This window comes from Vulpes lagopus, chromosome 2, assembly GCF_018345385.1.
Source record: "Vulpes lagopus strain Blue_001 chromosome 2, ASM1834538v1, whole genome shotgun sequence".
Taxonomy (NCBI): domain Eukaryota; kingdom Metazoa; phylum Chordata; class Mammalia; order Carnivora; family Canidae; genus Vulpes; species Vulpes lagopus.
In genome coordinates, this window is record NC_054825.1 from 44,185,665 (window position 1) to 44,204,911 (window position 19,247).

The 19,247-nt window shown below is 54.7% G+C and overlaps 2 protein-coding genes across 2 annotated transcripts in view; one reads left to right on the plus strand and one right to left on the minus strand.

Moving 5' to 3' along the window:
- The first annotated feature begins 3,006 nt into the window (after positions 1–3,006).
- LOC121485703 (cholesterol side-chain cleavage enzyme, mitochondrial) lies at positions 3,007–14,601 on the plus strand. Its single transcript, XM_041746407.1, is given in 10 exon segments — positions 3,007–3,275; positions 6,696–6,851; positions 8,213–8,412; positions 9,264–9,467; positions 10,089–10,246; positions 12,746–12,912; positions 13,129–13,144; positions 13,146–13,208; positions 13,617–13,814; positions 14,235–14,601. Coding segments are annotated over 10 exon segments (1,563 nt in total). The 3' UTR covers positions 14,367–14,601.
- A 1,592-nt stretch (positions 14,602–16,193) lies between these two features.
- CCDC33 (coiled-coil domain containing 33) overlaps positions 16,194–19,247 on the minus strand; it is a 104,260-nt gene continuing 101,206 nt past the window's right edge. Inside the window, exons 17-20 of the mRNA XM_041738670.1 lie at positions 18,854–19,020; positions 17,735–17,821; positions 17,283–17,396; positions 16,194–16,403 (exon numbers count right to left, since the gene is read on the minus strand). Coding sequence (XP_041594604.1) covers positions 16,296–16,403; positions 17,283–17,396; positions 17,735–17,821; positions 18,854–19,020 — 476 coding nt within the window. The 3' untranslated portion in view covers positions 16,194–16,295. The remainder of the gene's footprint in view (positions 16,404–17,282; positions 17,397–17,734; positions 17,822–18,853; positions 19,021–19,247) is intronic.

Here is a 19,247-nt window from a genome sequence, read left to right on the forward strand (position 1 = left end):
AACTAGTTTTGGATTGGACCCAGCCTCATACGTGTGCTAACTGAATTTTTAAGCCACTCTACGGATTATTTGGATAAAACTAGACAGTGAAGTAAAAAATAAATGCAATTTCAAGCCCTCAGAAAAAGAAAGAGGAAAGCAGAGAAGAATTGATTCGGAAAGGACTGGAAGGAAATACATGAATGGATTTTGTGTTTATCTCAGGGTGGTGGAGTCACACGCATTCCAGCTGGTGGTCCCCATAACAAACCTCCCCCCACTCCCGCCGTCCCCCCACTTCCATGGCACACGACTTTGTCATGGGACTTTTTCTCTTTGGTTCCCAGAATGTCCCCTTCACGAGTTCAAGCCTGTGTGGGGCATAAATTAAAAGTTGGATGCAAAAAATTAAAATTAAAATTAAAATTAAAGTTGGATGGTTCAAATGGATCCTACTTGGCCTTATTAATTTAGGTGCAGATGATGTTTGACACGTAGAAGTGTGACAGATTTTTAGCAACCAGATTGCTTACTCCTGTATCAGAGTTCCTAGTCATCAAGAACAGAATCCAGCCAGTATTTCCCAGAGGAGGGTTTATCAAGAGATGCTACGTAGTCCACAAAATCTCTGGGAGGGTGTGGGGAGCCAGCTGCAGAACCTGAGAGCTGAGTCTTGTCGTCCTCGGCGCGCTGGGGACACGGGAGGTCCTGAGTGGGCACCCTGACTCGTGACCACACTATTCTCCAGCTGCAGCTCCTCCGTGCCCTCTTCCTTGAGGCAATAGCCTATTCTTTGACCTTTTGTAGTAAATATGTTTTTCTCTGCTTCCCAAAGTCAATCATTCCTATAGCCAACCTGTTAACTCTCTTAATAAAACCTGGAGGAGATAAAGCCTTGGGTCCGAGTCTGAGCGTGGTTTGAGTCCTATTCCAAGTCTCGGTCCCCCGCCCCCGAGGTTAAAATTCAGTGAGACCCCGAGTCTTTCTTCATATTGTTACCTCTGACTATCCTGGATCTGTGGCAGGAGGGTGGATAGTCAGGCTCGGATGCCAAGGTGTCGGGAACGTCGTTTGAATCACATCCCAGGGCTGCCTCGCTGGCCACCCACGGACCCGCACAAGGCACCCACGCTGCAGCTGGCCTGGGCCTGACGGCTCTGCCACCACATGTGCCACAGTGGGTTTCGCGTGGTGCTCACCTCTTCATGCCACCACCTTCCCAACCAAAATTTCCTCCAGAATTAGGGGAGCCTAATCCATCTGCCTGCATCCTAGTCACAAGGGACGCTGGAGAAGGGAGTTTGCAGCTGCTGCCTTGAGACAGAGGGTAGAGTCCTTAGTTGGGGAATTGCTAAAAAACCCAATCTATGAGCATCTGTGTCTGGGCAGCCCCTCCCTGGATGCCCAGCAGATTTTGATAAAAGCAGGAGCACATCCGTCGGCCCATATATGGTGACAGTCCACTGATTGCCACCTGGACCAGCTGGACAGATGTTCAGGTGTGGCGATGCCATCATCCTTACTGAGACCCATGGAGCAAACTGCTGGCCTTCCCTGCCAGGTGGCAGTGACCTGCCCAGCTTCTCGGGCCAAGGCTCCCAGTCCCCTCCTCATTCTCTGTGGGGACGTCCAGGGTGGGCCCTGCTCAGCGCCTAGTGACTATTTGCTCTCCCGTGACTCAGGGGACTTCCTTCTCCTACTTACCTTAGGGAGAGGGAGAGGCGCCAAAGCTTGAGCTGGGTTTAACTTCTACTTGGGAAGGCTGCGTCCTCTTTGTCAAAGCCTGTTGTTTTTCTTAGGAAAAGGAGTTTCTTAGGAAAAAGACAGATTTTTTTTTTTTTTCATTTTATTGTGGTACCCAGGAAGTTCTCTGATGCCCTCCCCTGGTCATTACCCCACAGGAGAAGCATTTCTTTCTTTCTTTCTTTTTAAAGACACAGAGGAAATTTTTTAAAAAAGATTTTATTTATTTGAAAGAGAGAGAGAGCGAGAGCACATGAACAGGAGTAGGGGCAGAGGGACAAAAATCCCAAACAGATTCTGCACTGGGATTAACACGAGGTTCCATCTCAGGACCCTGACTGAGATCATGACCTGGGCTGAAATCAAGAGTTGGACACCTAACCCACTGAGCCACCCAGCAGCCCAAGGGGAGCACTCCTGTCACCGCATGTTCAGTTCGCTGATTCTTACATGTCACTTGAGCAGGGTCCAAAGCTCCCACCCTCAGGTGTGGGGTTCTTTCACTCATCATGAAAGTCTCAGGAGATTTTGATTTTTCTTGTTGGTCCTTTTTCTTAGAGTTCTACAGTGAGCAACCTTGGCTGTAATTTTTTATAGATAGTTGTGTTTTTAAAAATAATGTAACAAAAAAAATAAAAATAATGTAACAATACTTGTCAATTATGACATTTTCAGAAAATACAGGGTTTTTTATTCTGAGCAGAAAAAGTAGAACTTTAAAAATTGGAGAACTATACAAAAAACAGGTTATAATCATCTCTATCTATGTATCTATGTATCTATCTATGTATCTGGCTATGAATCTATGTATCAGTCTATCATCTGTCTATTTATCTATCATAAATAAGTGCTGCCCAAAAGCTGCAGGGTGGCTCTCACTTCCAACCTGGGCCCCAGGTTGTCCACACATCCTGAGGGACGTCTGGCAGAGCCTGGGTCCCACTGCAGGGAGGAGCAGGAGGCCCTAGCAGAGGAACGACACAAAGCTGTGCCATTGCAGGGGCCTGCTGGGGCTGATAGTGAGGGCAGAGTCAGGGGAGCCTCCTTGTGCTTCGGGAAGCCTCTCTGTCTGCAGAAATCTCACACTGAGCCTCGGTACCCCAAGTCTGGGAAGGGCTGTGTGTGGGCTGGAGCCAATAGGAGAAGGAGGGAGGTTGTCTGCTTTGTCAGCTCGCTTAGCCTTGAGCTGGTGCTTATAAGCTGGACTGCAGGGGCCCAGGGCCGGAGTCACCCTGGCAGGCCTGCTGCAGTGCGAGTAGGGACGGTAGCGATCGTGGGGACGGCATGCTGGCCAAGGGGCTTCCTCTTCGCTCAGTCCTGGTCAAAGGCTGCCAGCCCTTCTTGAGCACCATGTGGGAGGGTCCGGGGCATCCCAGGGTGCCCACCGGGGATGGAGCCAGTATCTCCACTCAGATTCCTCGCCCCTTCAGTGAGATCCCCACCCCAGGAAACAATGGCTGGCTAAACCTGTACAATTTCTGGAGGGAAATGGGCTCACAGAAAATCCACTATCACCAAGTCCAGAATTTCCAGAAGTATGGCCCCATTTACAGGTAAGCCTGGCAGTGTGGGGCTGGTGGGATAGCAGGGTAGAGGGGCCTGAGAAGCCCTTCTGGACTCCCTTTCCCCAAAAGTTCTGTCCTCCATTCTAGGCTCTTGTCTATTTTTTTTCTTGTCTATTTTTTAAATTATTTTTTAAACATGTATAATATTAAAATTATTTTTAAATCATATTTTCTTTTTTTAAAGATTTTATTTATTTATTCATGAAACACACACACACACACAGAGAAAGAGAGAGAGAGAGAGAGGCAGAGACACAGGCAGAGGGAGATGCAGGCTCCATGCAGGGAGCCTGATGGGGGACTAGATCCTGGGACTCCAGGATCACTCTTTGGGCTGAAGGCAGGCGCTAAACCTCTGAGCCACCCAGGGATCCCCTATTTTTTTTTTTAGAGGGGAGGAGGGTAGAGGGAGAGGAAGAGAGAGAATCTTAAGCAGGCTCCACACCCAGCATGGAGCCCAATGCAGGGCTCGATCTTGCCATCCTGAGATCATGACCTGAGCTGAAATCAAGAGTGAGACACTTAACCGACTGAGCCCCCCAGCACCCCTGCTCTTACCTTTTCTGACTTTATTTCTTCCATGCCTGAGGACAGTGGCAGAAGGGACAAGGCTTCCCAGACAGTGGGTTCAGTCCCCAGCCTGAGGCCTCTAGACTACTCAGGTCCTATACCCTGTGTAACTTTACTGGGGTGATGGCGGTAAGAGAACAAGCCCTGTTAACTGCCTCCCTCCATCCAATATCCTCCAGATGCCTTGGCAGGTAAGGCTATCATCCCCCCTGTGGGAGGAACCCGAGGCTCTGAGTGTCCTTGCCTGGTCACCCAGCTATATCCCTGTCCTGCTGGGATGCTGGCCTCAGCCCTCAGCCCTGGCTAGCTCGGGAGCAGCCGACTTTGTGCCCTCCACTTGGCCTGGCTAGAGCCCCTCTCCAAGCCTCTGCCTTGGTTTCTGCCAGGAGGACAGGCCTTTGGTCTTTCAGCCTCTGAATGTGCTCCTCCTCCCCCCAACCCTGGAGGTGGGTTTGAGGGCTGCCCTTGACGGGAGGCCTCGCTCGCTCTGGCTTGGCAGCTTCTCTGGTGCATAGCCTTCAAGCCACACCTGGGTTCTGTTCTGACGGGGTTCTGATACTCAAGGGATATGGGAGGCGGTGGAGGTGCCAGTTGGGGGTGGGGAGAGGACCCCAGGGGTGACAGTGCTTTTTACTTTAAGTGAAAGGGTCAAGGTGGGGAAAGGGCATTGATAGGATATGTTGGCCGGCTCGCTGGTGGGGCTGGGGCGGGAGGGCAGGGGGTTTGTGTAGGGTCCAGCTGCTCATTTTTCAGGGCTCCTGCCTCCCTCTCCCACGAGCCTTTCTGAAGTCCAAAGGGCCTTCTGCACAGCTGCTTGGAGGCAGGGAGCCCCGCAGGCTGAGTGCCAGGTTTGGGAGAAGGTTACTCCTCTCTTTAGGGAGATCATTTGTTATTCCTGCTTCCTTCCTTCCTCCTCTTTCCCTGCTTCCTCTCCCTCGGGCAGGAACTCCTTTTATCAAGCCCCTTTCTGTTTTCTGAACCTCTTGACGCATCCTTAAGTGCGATGTTACTACTCACATTTTACAGTTGGAGAAACTGAGGCCGGGGAGGTGAAGGGTCTTGCCCAGATCTCACAGCTCATCAGGACAAAGCCAGGGAACCCCAATCGTCTGATTCCTAGTTTGGTATCGTCGTTCCATTCTAACGTATGGCCCAGAAATGATAAACTTCTGAATACATGTGAATAAACAACTCAGAAAATACCGACAAGCACAAATGGAAATTGCAATCAGATACATCTCAGTGTTGATAATATTTATGTAGCATTATGAATGTGAACATATTATGTATGCTGTTTGGTGGGGTCCCACAACAACACCTGGATGGCTTCTCTTTTCTCTCTTTAATGTGACTGTTTTTTCTTTAATATGATTTTAAAAGGCAGCATGGTAGCCTGTAGTGTGGATAAGCCATATAATGAAGCCAGTTCTTTAGAGTGGACATCCAGCTCTCTCTGGGATTTTTCACTATTAGATGCGATGCCTAGAGGCATCATTGTCCTGCATCAGATCACTGCCTTGGGCTAGATTCCCAGAGTTGGAATTGATAATAATAATAGCAGTTCAAGGATTTTGCTGAGCTGGGGTGGGGGGATGGAGCTAGTGGTGTGAGGACACTTGGTAGCTGGAAAAACACTGAGGGGATTTTCTGGGAGGCCATGGACGAAGCCCAAGGAGACTTGGGAAGGTAGGCTGGGGCTTAATGGGTTTGTGGTTAAAGAGCACTCTCTCGCTCTCCCCTCATCCTCTCCCTTCCTCCCTTCCTCCCTCCTTCCTCACTTTGAGGAAGGGGAAAGAGAGAGAACTTGGCTTATACCTATATATTTTGCCCTTATACCTATATATTTTGCCCTATAGTGTGTCCTGAATTAACTTTCCTTTTTTTTTTTTTTTTTAAGATCTTATTTATGAGAAATGCAGAGAGGGAGAGAAAGAGCGAGGCAGAGACACAGGCAGAGGGAGAAGCAGGCTCCATGCAGGGAGCCGATGCGGGACTCGATCCTGGGTCTCTAGGATCAGGCCCTGGGCTGAAAGCAGCGCTAAACCGCTGAGCCACCCGGGCTGCCCTTGAATTAACTTTCTTATGCAAAAGGCAGATGTATATGAGATTTGGACTTTTCTACTATTTCCTGACTGTCATGTTTTAATAGAGACCACCCACAAAGTGCTTTGTGACATATTTCTATGCTTGAGGTCTGATGTTTAACCGTGGTTTTGTTTGAATAGAGACAAAGTGCTTTGTTGGCATCCAAGGAGAGGCAGGGTGGTCACTCCCAGAGTTTCAATCCTAGAGTCTAGAAGAGACTGGCTGGCCAGGTGTATGGACTGCCTACCAACAAGCCATACCGAGTCACTCCAATGGTGACATGACCGTGCTGTTCCTGGGCTCTGCAGGGGGTGCGATGGGGGGAGTGTGCTGAGGGTGTGGACACGCAGGAGGAAGAGCATGGGAGCATGGATTCGATGGCCAAGGTAGACCCTGGGTAAGGTGGAGCTAGCCCTGGGGGCATGCCATGGTACAGCAGCAGCTACTGTGACGTGAGCATAAAGCTGTCACTGTAGAATGCCTTAGCAGGAGTCACATCCATAGACATTAGCATCTTGCCCTTCAGCAACCCTGTGAGACAGGGACTGCATTTCCATTTAGTAAAAAAAGGAAACTGGGACTCAGAGTGAGTGAATGCCTTTCCTCAGGCCACACAGCGAGGGGGTTGCGGAAGGGGGATCTGCTCCCAGGACTGTTTGATCTATGCTCTAGGCTATGAGCCCCATCCTGATTGCCCAGGGTCACCTTGGCTTCCCTGGAATCCACCGTAGCTCCTCTCCTCTGTTCCTCCAGGGAGAAGCTGGGCAGCATGGAGTCGGTTTATATCATCGACCCGGAAGATGTGGCCCTTCTGTTTAAGTTTGAGGGTCCCACTCCAGAACGATTTTGCATCCCGCCTTGGGTGGCCTATCACCAGTATTACCAGAGACCTGTCGGTGTCCTGTTGAAGTGAGTCCTGGGCCACCTCAGGGGGCTGGAGGGAGATGACGGGCCGTCCCTGCCCTGCTCTTTCTGGCTGGGGCTGCTGCGCAAATCCCTGGGGTCTTCCTGCCTCCATAAAACAGCTGACGGTGAATTACTCTGTCAGCCTCAGGGAAGCACTCAGGGCAAAGATCCTATTGAGTAAATAAAGACCTAGGAAAGTTCTCATTGATTGGTTCATGCATTAAGTCTCATCTTATTGAGGACCTACTATGTGCCAGGCTCTGGGGTATAGTGACCAGTAGGGCAGGGCACTGCCACCGTGCGTCTACAGGGACAGTGAGAAACACAGACAAGTCCATATATTTAAGTGTAACGGATACCATTTTCTACCAAATTGGTCATCAAAAGTTTAAGATGGGCAGGTCAAGTGTTGCTGAGGATACAGAGAGATGAGAGCTCTCGTAGCTTGCTAGGGGAGTGAAAGCTGGTGCCACCACTTCAGAAAATGGATAGTCATTCCTTCCTGCAGTTGGACGTTCACATACGTACGAGACAGCAGTTCTGTGTCCAGGGATAGACTCCAAAGAATGGAGTCCCAGGGGGACATGAGCTAGAAGGATTGCAGCAGTGCTGCTCATGATGGCAAAGCCCGGGAAACCAGCTAAATGCCCGACAGGAGTGAGGCTGAGTGAGCGGTGGCACACACCAGTCACGGTGAATGGACTCAGCGAGCCACAACGATCCAGATGATACTTAGAAATATAAAATCGAGTGGAAAAAGCAAACCATGGCAGCCTTTTTAAGGAGTTGAAAACAAGAATACAGTTTTTGAAAGTATGTCTTGGAATAGATACAGATCGGATAAAACTAGATATAAAAGCAAGCAAGGGAGTCCCCTTGGCCAGGGAGGCAGTGGTGGGAGGACTGGGTGGGCACATGGAAGTTACTGTCAAGTTCCCAGTTTCCATGCTGCCTGGTGAGTTTGTGATAACATCCTTATAAACAAGCAAACCCTGAAACCACAAAGAGAGCTTTGCATGGATCTACTTTCGAGTATGGGCCATAAGCAGAGACTTATCACTGACCCAGCTCGGGGCACCTGAGATCCCCCACCAGCGTCAGTAGTGGGACATGTTGGGGGTGCGGAGGAGGGGAGACTGGGGGTGTGGAGGAGAGGTGGGGGTTTTGTTCCCTCTCTCACCTTCTTTCTTCCTGTCTCCTCCCCCGGGGCCAGGCGGAGGCTGGGAGATGGGAGACCCAGGGAGCTGGGGGTGGGAGTGAGTACCCGGCTCTGAGCTGTGGTGCAGCCCAGTCAGCCCCTCTCGGTGTTTGCCAGGCGTGCAAGGCTTGTGACCATCAGGGCCTGAGGGCTCGTGTTTTCTCAGGAAGTCAGGAGCATGGAAGAAAGACCGGCTGGCTTTGAACCAGGAGGTGATGGCTCCAGAGGCCATAAAGAACTTCATTCCCCTGCTGGACCCAGTGTCTCAGGACTTTGTCAAAGTCCTGCACAGGCGCATCAAGCAGCAGGGCTCCGGAAAGTTCTCAGGAGACATCAGTGATGATCTGTTTCGCTTCGCCTTTGAGTGTAAGGGGCTTTATCTACCTGGCAGTGGTCCTGTGGGGGGCAGAACCAGCCTCCTGCCTGGAGACTCAGCACAGATCCTGAAGAAGCATCGGGATGAGCTGCCAGACACATCCTCTACCTCTTTCTGTCCCGGGGCATTGACCTTCGAGGTCTGGGAGGGAAAAGGAGGGTTGGGTGGTTCATCTAAATGGGGTATTTGAGGATATGTAGGAGTTTTACAGATGGGGAAGGAGGCCAGGCAGTGTGGGCAGAGGGAAGAGCGCCTGCGAAGGCCTCGTGGGAAGATGGTGGTTTCCTGATCGCTGCTGGAGATCTGGGATGCAAATTCCTGACCTAGTCGGCAGGAAACACTTGGGGTGGCTGTAGTCACAACCACAGGTCCAGCCACAGTGGGTCTCAGATGGCCAGTTCCCGTTGATTTGTGTGCCTTAGTCTCCATCTGACCTGTTTCAGGAAATTGTGAGCCAATTTGGTCAGTTATAGATGAGCAATCTACCTCTCTGCCCACGATGAAAGCGCAGAGGCTGCTCCAGATGCTGAGAGAGCGGTGGGGGGTGAAGCAGTTTCACGCCTCCTGGTCTGGTTCCCAGCTTTGCCCAAGACTCTGCTTCCCACCACCCTCTGCAGGGTCTCCCGCTCTCCTGTCTGAAGGACCTGAGTGTTGCCAGGGGGCAGGTTGCTCAGCCCTGCAATCGCAGCCTTTGGGGACTCAGGCCTCAATTTCTTTTCTGAAAGAGTCTGAGGTTGGGTGCAGGAGATCCTCTGTGTTAGTCGGGGTGGCGGTGAGGTTCCTGGGGGCTGAGGCCCTCTGATGGCCAGGTTGGAAGCGCCTCTTCTGTGTCCCTCTGCAGCCATCACCAATGTCATGTTCGGGGAGCGCCTGGGGATGCTGGAGGAGAGAGTGGACCCGGAGGCCCAGCGGTTCATCGATGCTGTCTACCAGATGTTTCACACCAGTGTCCCCATGCTCACCTTCCCCCCAGACCTGTTCCGTCTGTTCAAGACCAAGACCTGGAGGGACCATGTGGCTGCATGGGATGTGATTTTCAACAAAGGTGATGGCTGCATCCTGGGTAGCCAAGTCTGGGGGCCAGGAGAGCCCTGTCCACCTCAGAGGGTGGGAAACCCAGGCTGGGGAGAGAGAGAGAAGGCTCTGCGCTCTGGTGGGCAGGGAGGGGAGGCGGGGAGGCCCTGGAACCACTGGCCGTGGTGGGCTAGAGGCTGACTGTTGGAGGTGGTTAGATTTTTCCAGAGAAAGAGGATCAGAGGCATTCAGCCTGTTCTTCCAAAGTAGACCAGGATCCCCGGAGGGTCAAGGACCATGCATCAGACACGGCTGGGCGTGGTGACGGATTATGACTTTGGTGGTAGAGATGGTAAGGCAGGGTGGAGAAAGAGGATTGGGGTGTGGTGCTGATGCCAGACCGGGACTCCAGTCCACTCTGCCCCTGATGCTGCCATGACCTTGGGCAAGTCACTACCCTCTAGGACTTCTGGTTCCTTATCTGTGAAATGGGAATGACGTCACTTACCCCTTAGAGCTGGGGTCAGGAATTAGGTGGCTACAAAGGGCTTAGCAGAGAGTGTGTGCTCAGTAAAGCGGCCCAGCTTTCTAGGTGCCGCCTCGCACCTTCCCTCCCGCCTGCAGAGAGCTCACTCCCTTCCCCCCTGCACAGCTGAGATCTACACCCAGAACTTCTACTGGGAACTGAGGCAGAAGCGAGACGTCGACAATTACCCGGGCATCTTGCACCGCCTCCTAAAAAGTAACAAGCTGCTTTTCGAGGATGTCAAGGCCAATATTACAGAGATGTTGGCGGGGGGTGTGGACACGGTAAGATGGCCCTCGGCGCGTCCTGTCCCCTCCTGCGCCCTGTGCCCCTTACTCGCCAGGCCACCTTGTAGCGTGAAGCCCTATCTACGTGGGGGTGGGTCTCCCTTTCCTGGCTGCATTTCTTAAATACCCATCTTCTAGAAGGACAGATCACATTCGTCATCCATGGAGCTTGCCTTGAGGCTGACCCACACTTTCTTCTTTGCCGTTGAAAACGGAGTGACTAGGTGTGTAGATGGCCGGCTTGTGCCTGGTGTCTACAAGGGAGAAGGCCTCCAGTCACAGGCGGAGGACACAGTGCACTCATGCACTGTGAGTGCAGGAAGGCGGGCTGGCCCTCAGAAGAGCGAGGAGCCAGTCGAACTTGCCCTGGGGTCTCGTTGCTGCCTCCAGTGCTCCCCCTTCCAGACCTCAGTCCCCTCGACACCCGCCTCGACACCTGAAGACATGCTCTGTGATGTCTCCTTCAGGTCCTCTCCACAGGCAGTGCAGTACCCCAGAAACTTCTAGAATGTCAAAATGTCTCTGGCCCGTGCTCCTCCCTTTTCCCAATATCTTGAACTTTCTCATGCTGCTGTGATAGTGAGAGTTAATTATTTAGTGTTTATTATTAGTTGGAATTCAGGCACTGAGACTATAAAGATGAGTATGATAGACCTCAAATGCTCCAAATGGTTCAGAGAGGAAGGGCATATTAGTGTGCTGGTTTGGTTGCGGCCTCTCCGTGGCTTGCGGATGCCTGTCTTTTCCCTGTGTCTTCGCCACACGGTCTCTGTGCACGTCTGTGTCCTACTCTTGTCTTATAAGCATGCCAGTCCTATTAGATTAGGGCCTGCCCTAAACGTGAGGACCTCATTTTACCTTTCTTGGCTTGGTAAGGGCCCTATCTCCCGATACAGTCGCTGTGTGAGCTACTAGGGGTTAGGACTGCAACTTGTGAGCTTTGTGGGGCTGTGATGAGGATGATGATGATGATCATCCCATGATGAGGAGGAGCACGTGCACAGAGGACCACCACACCGTGTTGTAGGGCGGATGACCAGGCATGTGCTGGGGACTGGCGGTGCTGAGAAGTGGGGAGAGAGAACATGGCCTAGGATAGGGAGAGTGTGCCATACGGGACCTATCGTTCAACCTGTGTCTTGAGGGCTGTTGCCAGGAGGAGGGCGGAGCAGGTGCCCAAGCTCCCATGTTAATGACTTTCTTTCCTAGGTACCGTCTTTCTACTGTGCTCTAACAGAGGGGTGTTGGTCTATGGGACAGGCTGCAGATGCACCTCTGAGCATATTTTAAACATTGTCAGTTATGTAGAAGGCATCTCCAAAATCGCTTTCCTGCACCAAAGCAGCTTATTATTAATGTATTAACCCTGTCCTATATGGCAGGCAGGGGCCTGAGCTCCTCATATGTATTAGCTCATTTAGTACCCACAAACGACACTGGGAGGTATGTTACTATGATCCCTCATTTTTAGTTGAGGCACCTGGGGCACAGAGAGGGTAAGTAACTTAGTCGAGGTCACACTGCTAGTAACTTATTTGACGACCTTATAAAACAAGTATCTCCTGACCCTCCCACTCTGTGTCAGGCCTTGGGGGTAATAAGACAAATACACATGTTTTCTCTGAGCCTTAAAGAAAGAGAACATTGTTGCTTCCTGGGTTCGGGGAGGGGAGTTCTAGAAAGAGGAAACGGCATGAGGAAGATCTCTGGGCTTCACAAGCTGCATCTGGGGCCACATAAGGGTTTTAAGCAGAAAAGTGACCACATGGCATTTTTTTCCTGAGTGCTCCTGCGGGGAGGTAGGAGAGTGTCCAAACCTCTTGGACAGAAATATAATCCTTGGTAAGATAACATGTCCCAGCCCTAGGAGGGAGTCTGGCTCCAACCTGGGGTCCCACCACCAAAGAATCTGGGGCTGTGGGGTTTGATGAGGGTCACTCCTACCTCCATGTAGGGCTAATGGTCACCACCTCTGGCTAATACAGAGATGAGTTGGTTCATCTTAGGATCTACCACAGGCTAATTGCGACGCTGAGGGGAAACAGGTCTGGTTGTTCTGGTTTTAGGATCTTTGGGTCTCACTTTATTTTATGCTCCCCAGGCAGATGCTGAGGTTGGGGGAAGGTCTATTATGCGAGGGGTAGAATGGCAGTAATTTGGGAGTATGATCGTCACAGTAGGATCTGGCCCCAAAGCTCTCCGGGAGTCCTCTGGAAGAAGGGTGACTGAGTGACTACTGGTTGGGGAAACAGGTGGGCTCTGGTGACATCAAGGACGAGGACCGGGACAAGTGCTGCCCTAGACTGTCCTGCGGTGGGGTGGGGAAGGCTTCTGGGGCCTTCGCCTTTAGAAGTGTATTTTGCTTTTGCGGATGTGGTCTCTGGATACAGGGATGAAGATGGGCAGAGATTCTTGGAAATGAGAATTTAGCGTGGGTTTGGATGTCTCAGGAGTGACAGGTCCCCCTTGCCTTCTGCACCCCCACACTCCTGCCAGACGTCCATGACACTGCAGTGGCACCTCTACGAGATGGCACGCAGCCTGGAGGTGCAGGAGGTGCTGCGGGAGGAGGTCCTGGCCGCGCGGCGCCAGGCCCAGGGAAACGTGAGCACGATGCTGCAGCTGGTCCCGCTCCTCAAAGCCAGCATCAAGGAGACACTGAGGCAAGCCCGTCGGCCATGCCTGCCCACCTCACCCCCCAGGCCCCGGGCAGGGCAGAGGCGAGATGTCTGCGGAGACCACTGGGCGCGGGGAGGGGGGAAGGGGGGAACTAAGGGGACAGTCCTGTCTCCAGGTTCCGGGGTGAGTGCAGTAGCTGCCCCCCCCCCCCCCCGCTGCTGGCCTCGGGCCATCAGCTCCCTAATGCCTTCCTTTGGCAGACTCCACCCCATCTCCTGTGACCCTGCAGAGATACCTTGAAAATGACTTGGTTCTTCGAAATTACATGATTCCCGCCAAGGTAGGTGCAGCTGGGGCGCTTCTGGCTCTGCCAGTCGTATGGGGGAGGCTGGGTGAGGGCAGATGGGCCGGTGGGGTTCCGTCCCCTCCTAATCCCTGGTGGCAGCAGTGCACGTGTGGACAAAGGGCTGGGGACCGGGCATAAGGGGGGACGGTGTCTGCAGTGGTGCCGGAGCGCTGTGTTAGGAGGGCAGCCCCTCTGGGACAGTCCCCAGGGGCATCCTGGCCTTGAGTCTTTGGTCCTGCCCACTTGCTGGGCAAGGCTCAGGGACGCCTGGGGCCTTTGTCAAGGTCATGCAGCGGGGAGCAGGACAGCCTGGCTAGGGGTGGGAGCGGGGAGCCGGGGTATGTACGCCCCAGCTGCGAGAAGGTGACGCCTGTACTCAGGCCTCCGCCACCCTGTGCTCAGACGTTGGTGCAGGTGTCCACCTATGCCATGGGCCAGGACCCCACCTTCTTCCTCAACCCGAGCAAGTTTGACCCAACCCGCTGGCTGGGGAAGGACAAGGAGCTCATCCACTTCCGGAACCTGGGCTTTGGCTGGGGCGTGCGGCAGTGCGTGGGCCGGCGCATTGCTGAGCTCGAGATGACCCTCTTCCTCATCCACGTGAGTCCTGCCCCGGATGTCGGGCACCCGGCCTGGCCGTGGCCCTAATGGAGGCCCTGAGCCTCCTGTTCCTGTTTCTGCCCAGAGCCCAGGGAGTGCAGGGCTGGGGACACCTGCCTCCTGTGACCTGCCCTCCACCTCCCCCCACAATTTTGGGCTAATCTGCTTACTGCCCACGGGTGTTCTCTGGCCATCTGCCTCCTGGAAGTGGTGACAGGATGGGTGCGGGGTGGGCTAGGGTTTCGTAGGAGCTAAGGTGGACCAAGGAAACAAAGCACTAGTGGTGTGTTTTCAGGAGGAGCGGGCAGGGGCAGGTGACCCCTTAGAGCTCCCCTAGTCACCCCGCACGGGCGACACCCACAGGTGAATGGGCCTGGCCCTGGGGGGACAGCCCCTCCCCATCTCTCCCCTCTTTCTCAGATTCTGGAGAACTTCAGAGTTGAAATGCAGCATCTCAGGGATGTGGGCACCACATTCAACCTCATCCTGATGCCTGACAAACCCATCTTCCTCACCTTCAGGCCCTTTAACCAGGACCCACCCCAGGTGTGATGAGAGGGTGGACACTGTCTCTCCCCCCATCAGGCCAGCAGGGCTGCTGGAGGAAGTCCCGAGGGGGTGGAGCTGGGGGGTGTCTGCTCCCCGGTCCTTGGTGCCCCTCCCCTGCTCCCTTTGGACCAGCTCTCAGGAGACAGAGCTGGTGTTCAGGGGGCAGTGGCTGCGGCTCAGCGGGGACAGCCCCCTTTCGCACCACCTTTTCCCTGCACCCCCCCCCCAGGAAGGCAATAAATGGCTGAACTACAGAAAGTGTTTTCATTTCTATTGGACCCCAAGATATCCGCCCTCCTGTGGAGATACTCCCTGACAGGTCAACAGTGGGATCTGAGCAGGAATGGGCTGAGCCTCGGGGCCCTCTCTGTTGGGACCCCCCCACCTACAGCAGCTGGGAGCCCGCAGGATCAACCTCCCTGCTGCCTGGGGTGGGGGCGAGGCGCGGCAGGTGGTGGGCTATTGCCACCGTGCAGGGAGCTACTAGAGCAGTAGGCAGAGGTACAAAGGATCTGGCTGCTGAGGAGGGAACAGGGTGGCCTGAGAGGGGTAGGCTCATGCTGGCTTCGGGGCAGGGCCACCTAGCAGGACTGAGGCTCTTGCTGGGCTCTGATCGGCTGAACCTTGGGCGGGAGCTCCCCGCGGGCTCGTGAGGACTTCCTGCCAAGGTCCAGCTAGAGTTTTGGGGTGTGGCCAGGGCCACAGCCTGTGAGTGAGGGGCTGGTGTGAGGTGGCTGACCTGGAGGAGAAGCATGCTTTCCTCATCCCACCTGACCTTTTCGGGGCTTCCCCAGGCCCCGGCTTCCTATTCTAGGGAGATGTGCCCACTTGTCCACACTGTGGGCAGGAGGCAAGAAGACTTGGCCAAGTCTTGGGTGTATTATTTGGACTGTCTGACACTGGCCCTAACATCGGTCCTCTTAACCCCTCCCGAGCCGCACCACTCCTGGCCTGATCAGGTGCCTGAACCTGCCACGTTCAGGTTAGCCACGTCTAAGTCCTGCAGGCAGGCAGGGGCGCTAATCCCACTCAGTAGAGTGGCCCTGCTGCCTGGATCTCTTCTACCAGCATCTGCGGTCTCGGAGTCCACTCTTGGAGCCTTTCTGTTTTCCCTGCCATGCAATCCTCTTTCTCATTGGCTTTCTCTCTCCTTCCTGCTTCCTCTCTCTTCTCTGGGCCCTAGTTGTCTATGATGCAGAAATGTTAGGGCTGGAAAGGCCCTTACCATCAAAGAAGGCAAGCTCTGCACGGGATAGATGGGGAAATGGAAGCCCAGAGAGGTTGCTTGAGTCACTCAAGGCCACACGGCATGCTTGTAGCTAGAATCCACGGCTCCTGACTCTCAGGGGAGGGCTCCTTCCCCTGGCCCCATCTGCTTTCCTGCTCCGGCTGTATTTGGATTCAACATTGCCAGCTCAGCCTAGCCCAGGTTAATGAGGGTATTTGACACTAACCTGTAATTGATTGCCACAGGCAGGCTTTACGTCTTCCCCTTCCCAGGAAACAGATAAATGAAACTTGAAAGAAGGGATTTCAGCTATGAGATGTTTGGGGGCAAGTGGAAAGTCGCAGCCTCCCTCACATTTCCCAGTGGAGCTGGCCTCTGGTGGTCTCATTTCCTCTGGAGGTCTGGAAGGGCTCCTACTTTGGGAAGCCTCTTCTCTTCCCACCCTCCTTAGTCCTCTATGGCCTTTGGCTCTCGCAAGATAGTAGCTTCTGGGATAGGCAGGCAGCTATAGGGCCGTAGCAGAGGGTCCGGGCTCAGAGTGGGACCTGGACAGAGGAAGCCGGGCCCCCTAGGCTGCCCTACTCCAGGAAAGAGGCGAAGGCTCACTGACCTACACCATTTAATACAGTCATTTGTGGGGTGGAACGAGACTCTCCAGCGCACAGGGAGGGAGGCCTGCTCCAGCTACTCAGATCAGCCGAGACTCAGGTGTTCTGGGAGTTTGAAGGCTTGTTGAGCTTAGTGTCTGAGCTGGGCATCAAGGGATCCAGCTTCAAGGGTCGTCTGTGGTCCTTGGTGTGGACCAGGGAGTTCTGTGGTATGTAAAGCAAAGCAAAGTGAGTGCACCTCTGCCCCTCCCCTCTGGGGGAGGGGTACCCATCAGAGAGCATCTTGCCTGGCAGGCCAGGCCTCAGAGGATCCAAACCAGTGGGCCATGCCTTCACAAAGGGTTCCAAACCTGTCTAACCATGGCAGGCCCACCCAATTCTCTATGAGCCCCCAGGTCTTAGCAAGCGAGTTTGCAAAGGTAGCTAGCCCTGCTTTCCCTGTTGGTCCCCACCCTCACCCCCCCATCCTCTTCAGCCCTTCCCGGAAGTCTGGAAATGAGCAGAACCCTGACAATCAAGAGCAGGAGCTAGCAGGGGTGTTGCTCTGGGAGGCTTGGGGACTTGGGGCTGAGCTTGAGGGGGTCGTGAAGAGGTCTGTTTGTGTGTAGGGGGCCAGCAGCATTCCTCTCTGACAACGTGTTCCCATCCCCGGCAGGTGTGCAGCATTGCAGGTGCCAAGTCGCTGTGCTCATGGGAGAACACTCGGGCTCTGGGGTTGGGTGGGGGCCACAGCTACTCTGCTCATGAGCAAATCCAGTGCTAAAGTACAGCCAGGGCCAGAGCATTCCAGAAATGCCTGTGTGGACAAACCCTTCATCCACGGCCATGTCCCCTTGATTCTCACCACCACCCGTGGGAAGGGGGTAGGGTCAAGGGGGGCTTTCTCTTCCCCTCAGGCAAGTGGGGCGTGCAGACCAGGCCAGGGCTTCTGACGGTAACAGGGCAGAAACTGGGTGCAGGTGTTCTGACTGCAGGTTCCCCTGACAGTGCTTCTCGAGGCCTAGTAGTGACTCAGGGTCAGGGGTGGTGGCTGCCAGCCCCACTGCATGCACCTCACGGAGCTTGTCCAGAGGGATCACTCACGGGCAGGTCAGTGATGATGGAGTTTGAGGGGTGCCCCAAGCCGTACTCCTGCTCCTGCAGCCGTGTGGCCAAGTCCTGTTTCTCTCGTCCCCAGCGTCGAGCTGAGTCCTCTAACTGCAGACACGGAGAGGGACAAATGGGGAACCGCTGGGCAGCAGGGCCCATCCCTCGAGCCAGGACAACCAGAGCCTGAGCCTCCTCTCCAGGTAGAAAGCAAAGCCCTGGCCACCGGGGGCCTGCTGCCTTCCAGAGACATCAGGTGTGGCAGGGGTGGGTGGGGAGGGGCAGCCTGATCCAGACACGGACAGACCTTCTCTGAGTTCCAACAATACGCTGAGCCCTGACCCTGGTCACACACGGAGTCACAACCCTGGCCGGACTTGGGAGCCTAAAGGTCAAGGGCTGAGTGTCGAGTGTGCCCAGCCTGACTGGCCCCTGCCGGGCTCACCTACCTGGCTCTCCAGGGACAGGATCCGGCTCTGAGCTCGTTCTAGCTTGGCCAGAAGGCTGAACTTGTCCGAAGTGCTGGCAAGGAGATCCTGTGGGCGAAGCGGAGACTCACCCACCCGGCTCCCACGGGGTCCGCAGCCGTGGGGGCTCGGGGGGCTGTGAGCCACTGCAGAAGACGCCAGCCAGGCCTGAGTTCCCAGCTCCCCAGAGCAGAGCCTCATGCCCAGCGCCGAACCCTCCTCCCGAAGCTGACCTGAGATGGCAGGTGCTTTTGTCACCCCTGTCCTCCCCCAGGGACTTTGCTTATGTGGAGTTTCTGCAAGTCACTTTCTAAATGTAAACCGCACTAAGCAGCCCCCAAGAGCGCCCAGCAAGGAATCTTGGAGGAGGGTGTCTTTTTTGTAAAGTGAAGACTAGGGAAGCAAGGGCTCCCCTGTCCCCGCACTTTACCTGGATGTCCATGCATCAGGTGTGCTTTCAAACAGAACTCACCTCCTGCAAGTCCCGGGATGAAGAGAAGAGCTCTCCTGGGCTCCCTGCCCACCCCTCTTCTGTAATTCCAATGTCTTGTCTTTGGGTTTGCATAAAGCAGGGGCGCTGGCAGCAGCCTTGGAGATGGAGCAGGGCTCGGGTACTTCTGGGGCCGGGACACCCACCTGTGCGGGCGAGGTCTCTGTGCCCTTGGAGTGGCCTGGGCCATCTGTCTCTTGCAGTCTCTCTGCCAGGTCTCCTCCTGTTCCTAACTCCCCAGGGTCCTCCTGGGATGGGGAAAAAGCTCTCCAAGGCTGTACCATCCCAGGGAATGCTCCAGGACAGAGCTCAGAGAGGCTGGCGCCGAGTCCAAGTGCAGGCCAGCCAGGTGGCAATAGGGATCAAAGGTCAGGGGCCACGAGGGACCTGCTTTCTCCCAGGCTGCTAGCCAAGGGCAAATGTGGAGGCTGCAGGCCCACGTGTGCTCCCCCCGGGAGAAAAGAGCAGGCCTGAGGGCTGGGGGTGCGCTGGAGACCCCGGAAGCCCAGCGCCTGGTCATGGTCTTCTACTCAGATTGTGCTGGGTGCGACCACTAAGCACCCACCACCTGTTGGGCCGGCCCGGGCCGAGTGGGTGCTGGTGGCTCTTACCGGCAGGGCCTGCTGCTGCAGGATGATGGGGGCCGGCTGGTGGCGGTTCTTCTCCAGGTCTGCCCGCAGCCGGGCGTTCTCTGCCAGCAAGGCTGAGTACAGGTCAGCAGGCAGGGGCTCTCCTGCGGTCCCCAGCGGAAGGCCGGAGGCTGGGAGCACGGGGAAGGCTGCGGACGGGGCCACAGGCTCTGAGATGGGCTTTCCCGTCCGCACGCCCCTGGCCTGCTCCGCCCCGGTTGTGCTCCATTCTGCTCCTCCTCTGCTCCCAAGTCTTCCGTGGCTCCCTGCCGCCAACGGAACCGGGGCCACAGGCCTCAGGCATCATTCTAGGCTCCTTAGAACCCGCCCCCAGTGCTCCCCGTTGGCCCTGGGTCTATTGTATCTCTTAGCTGCT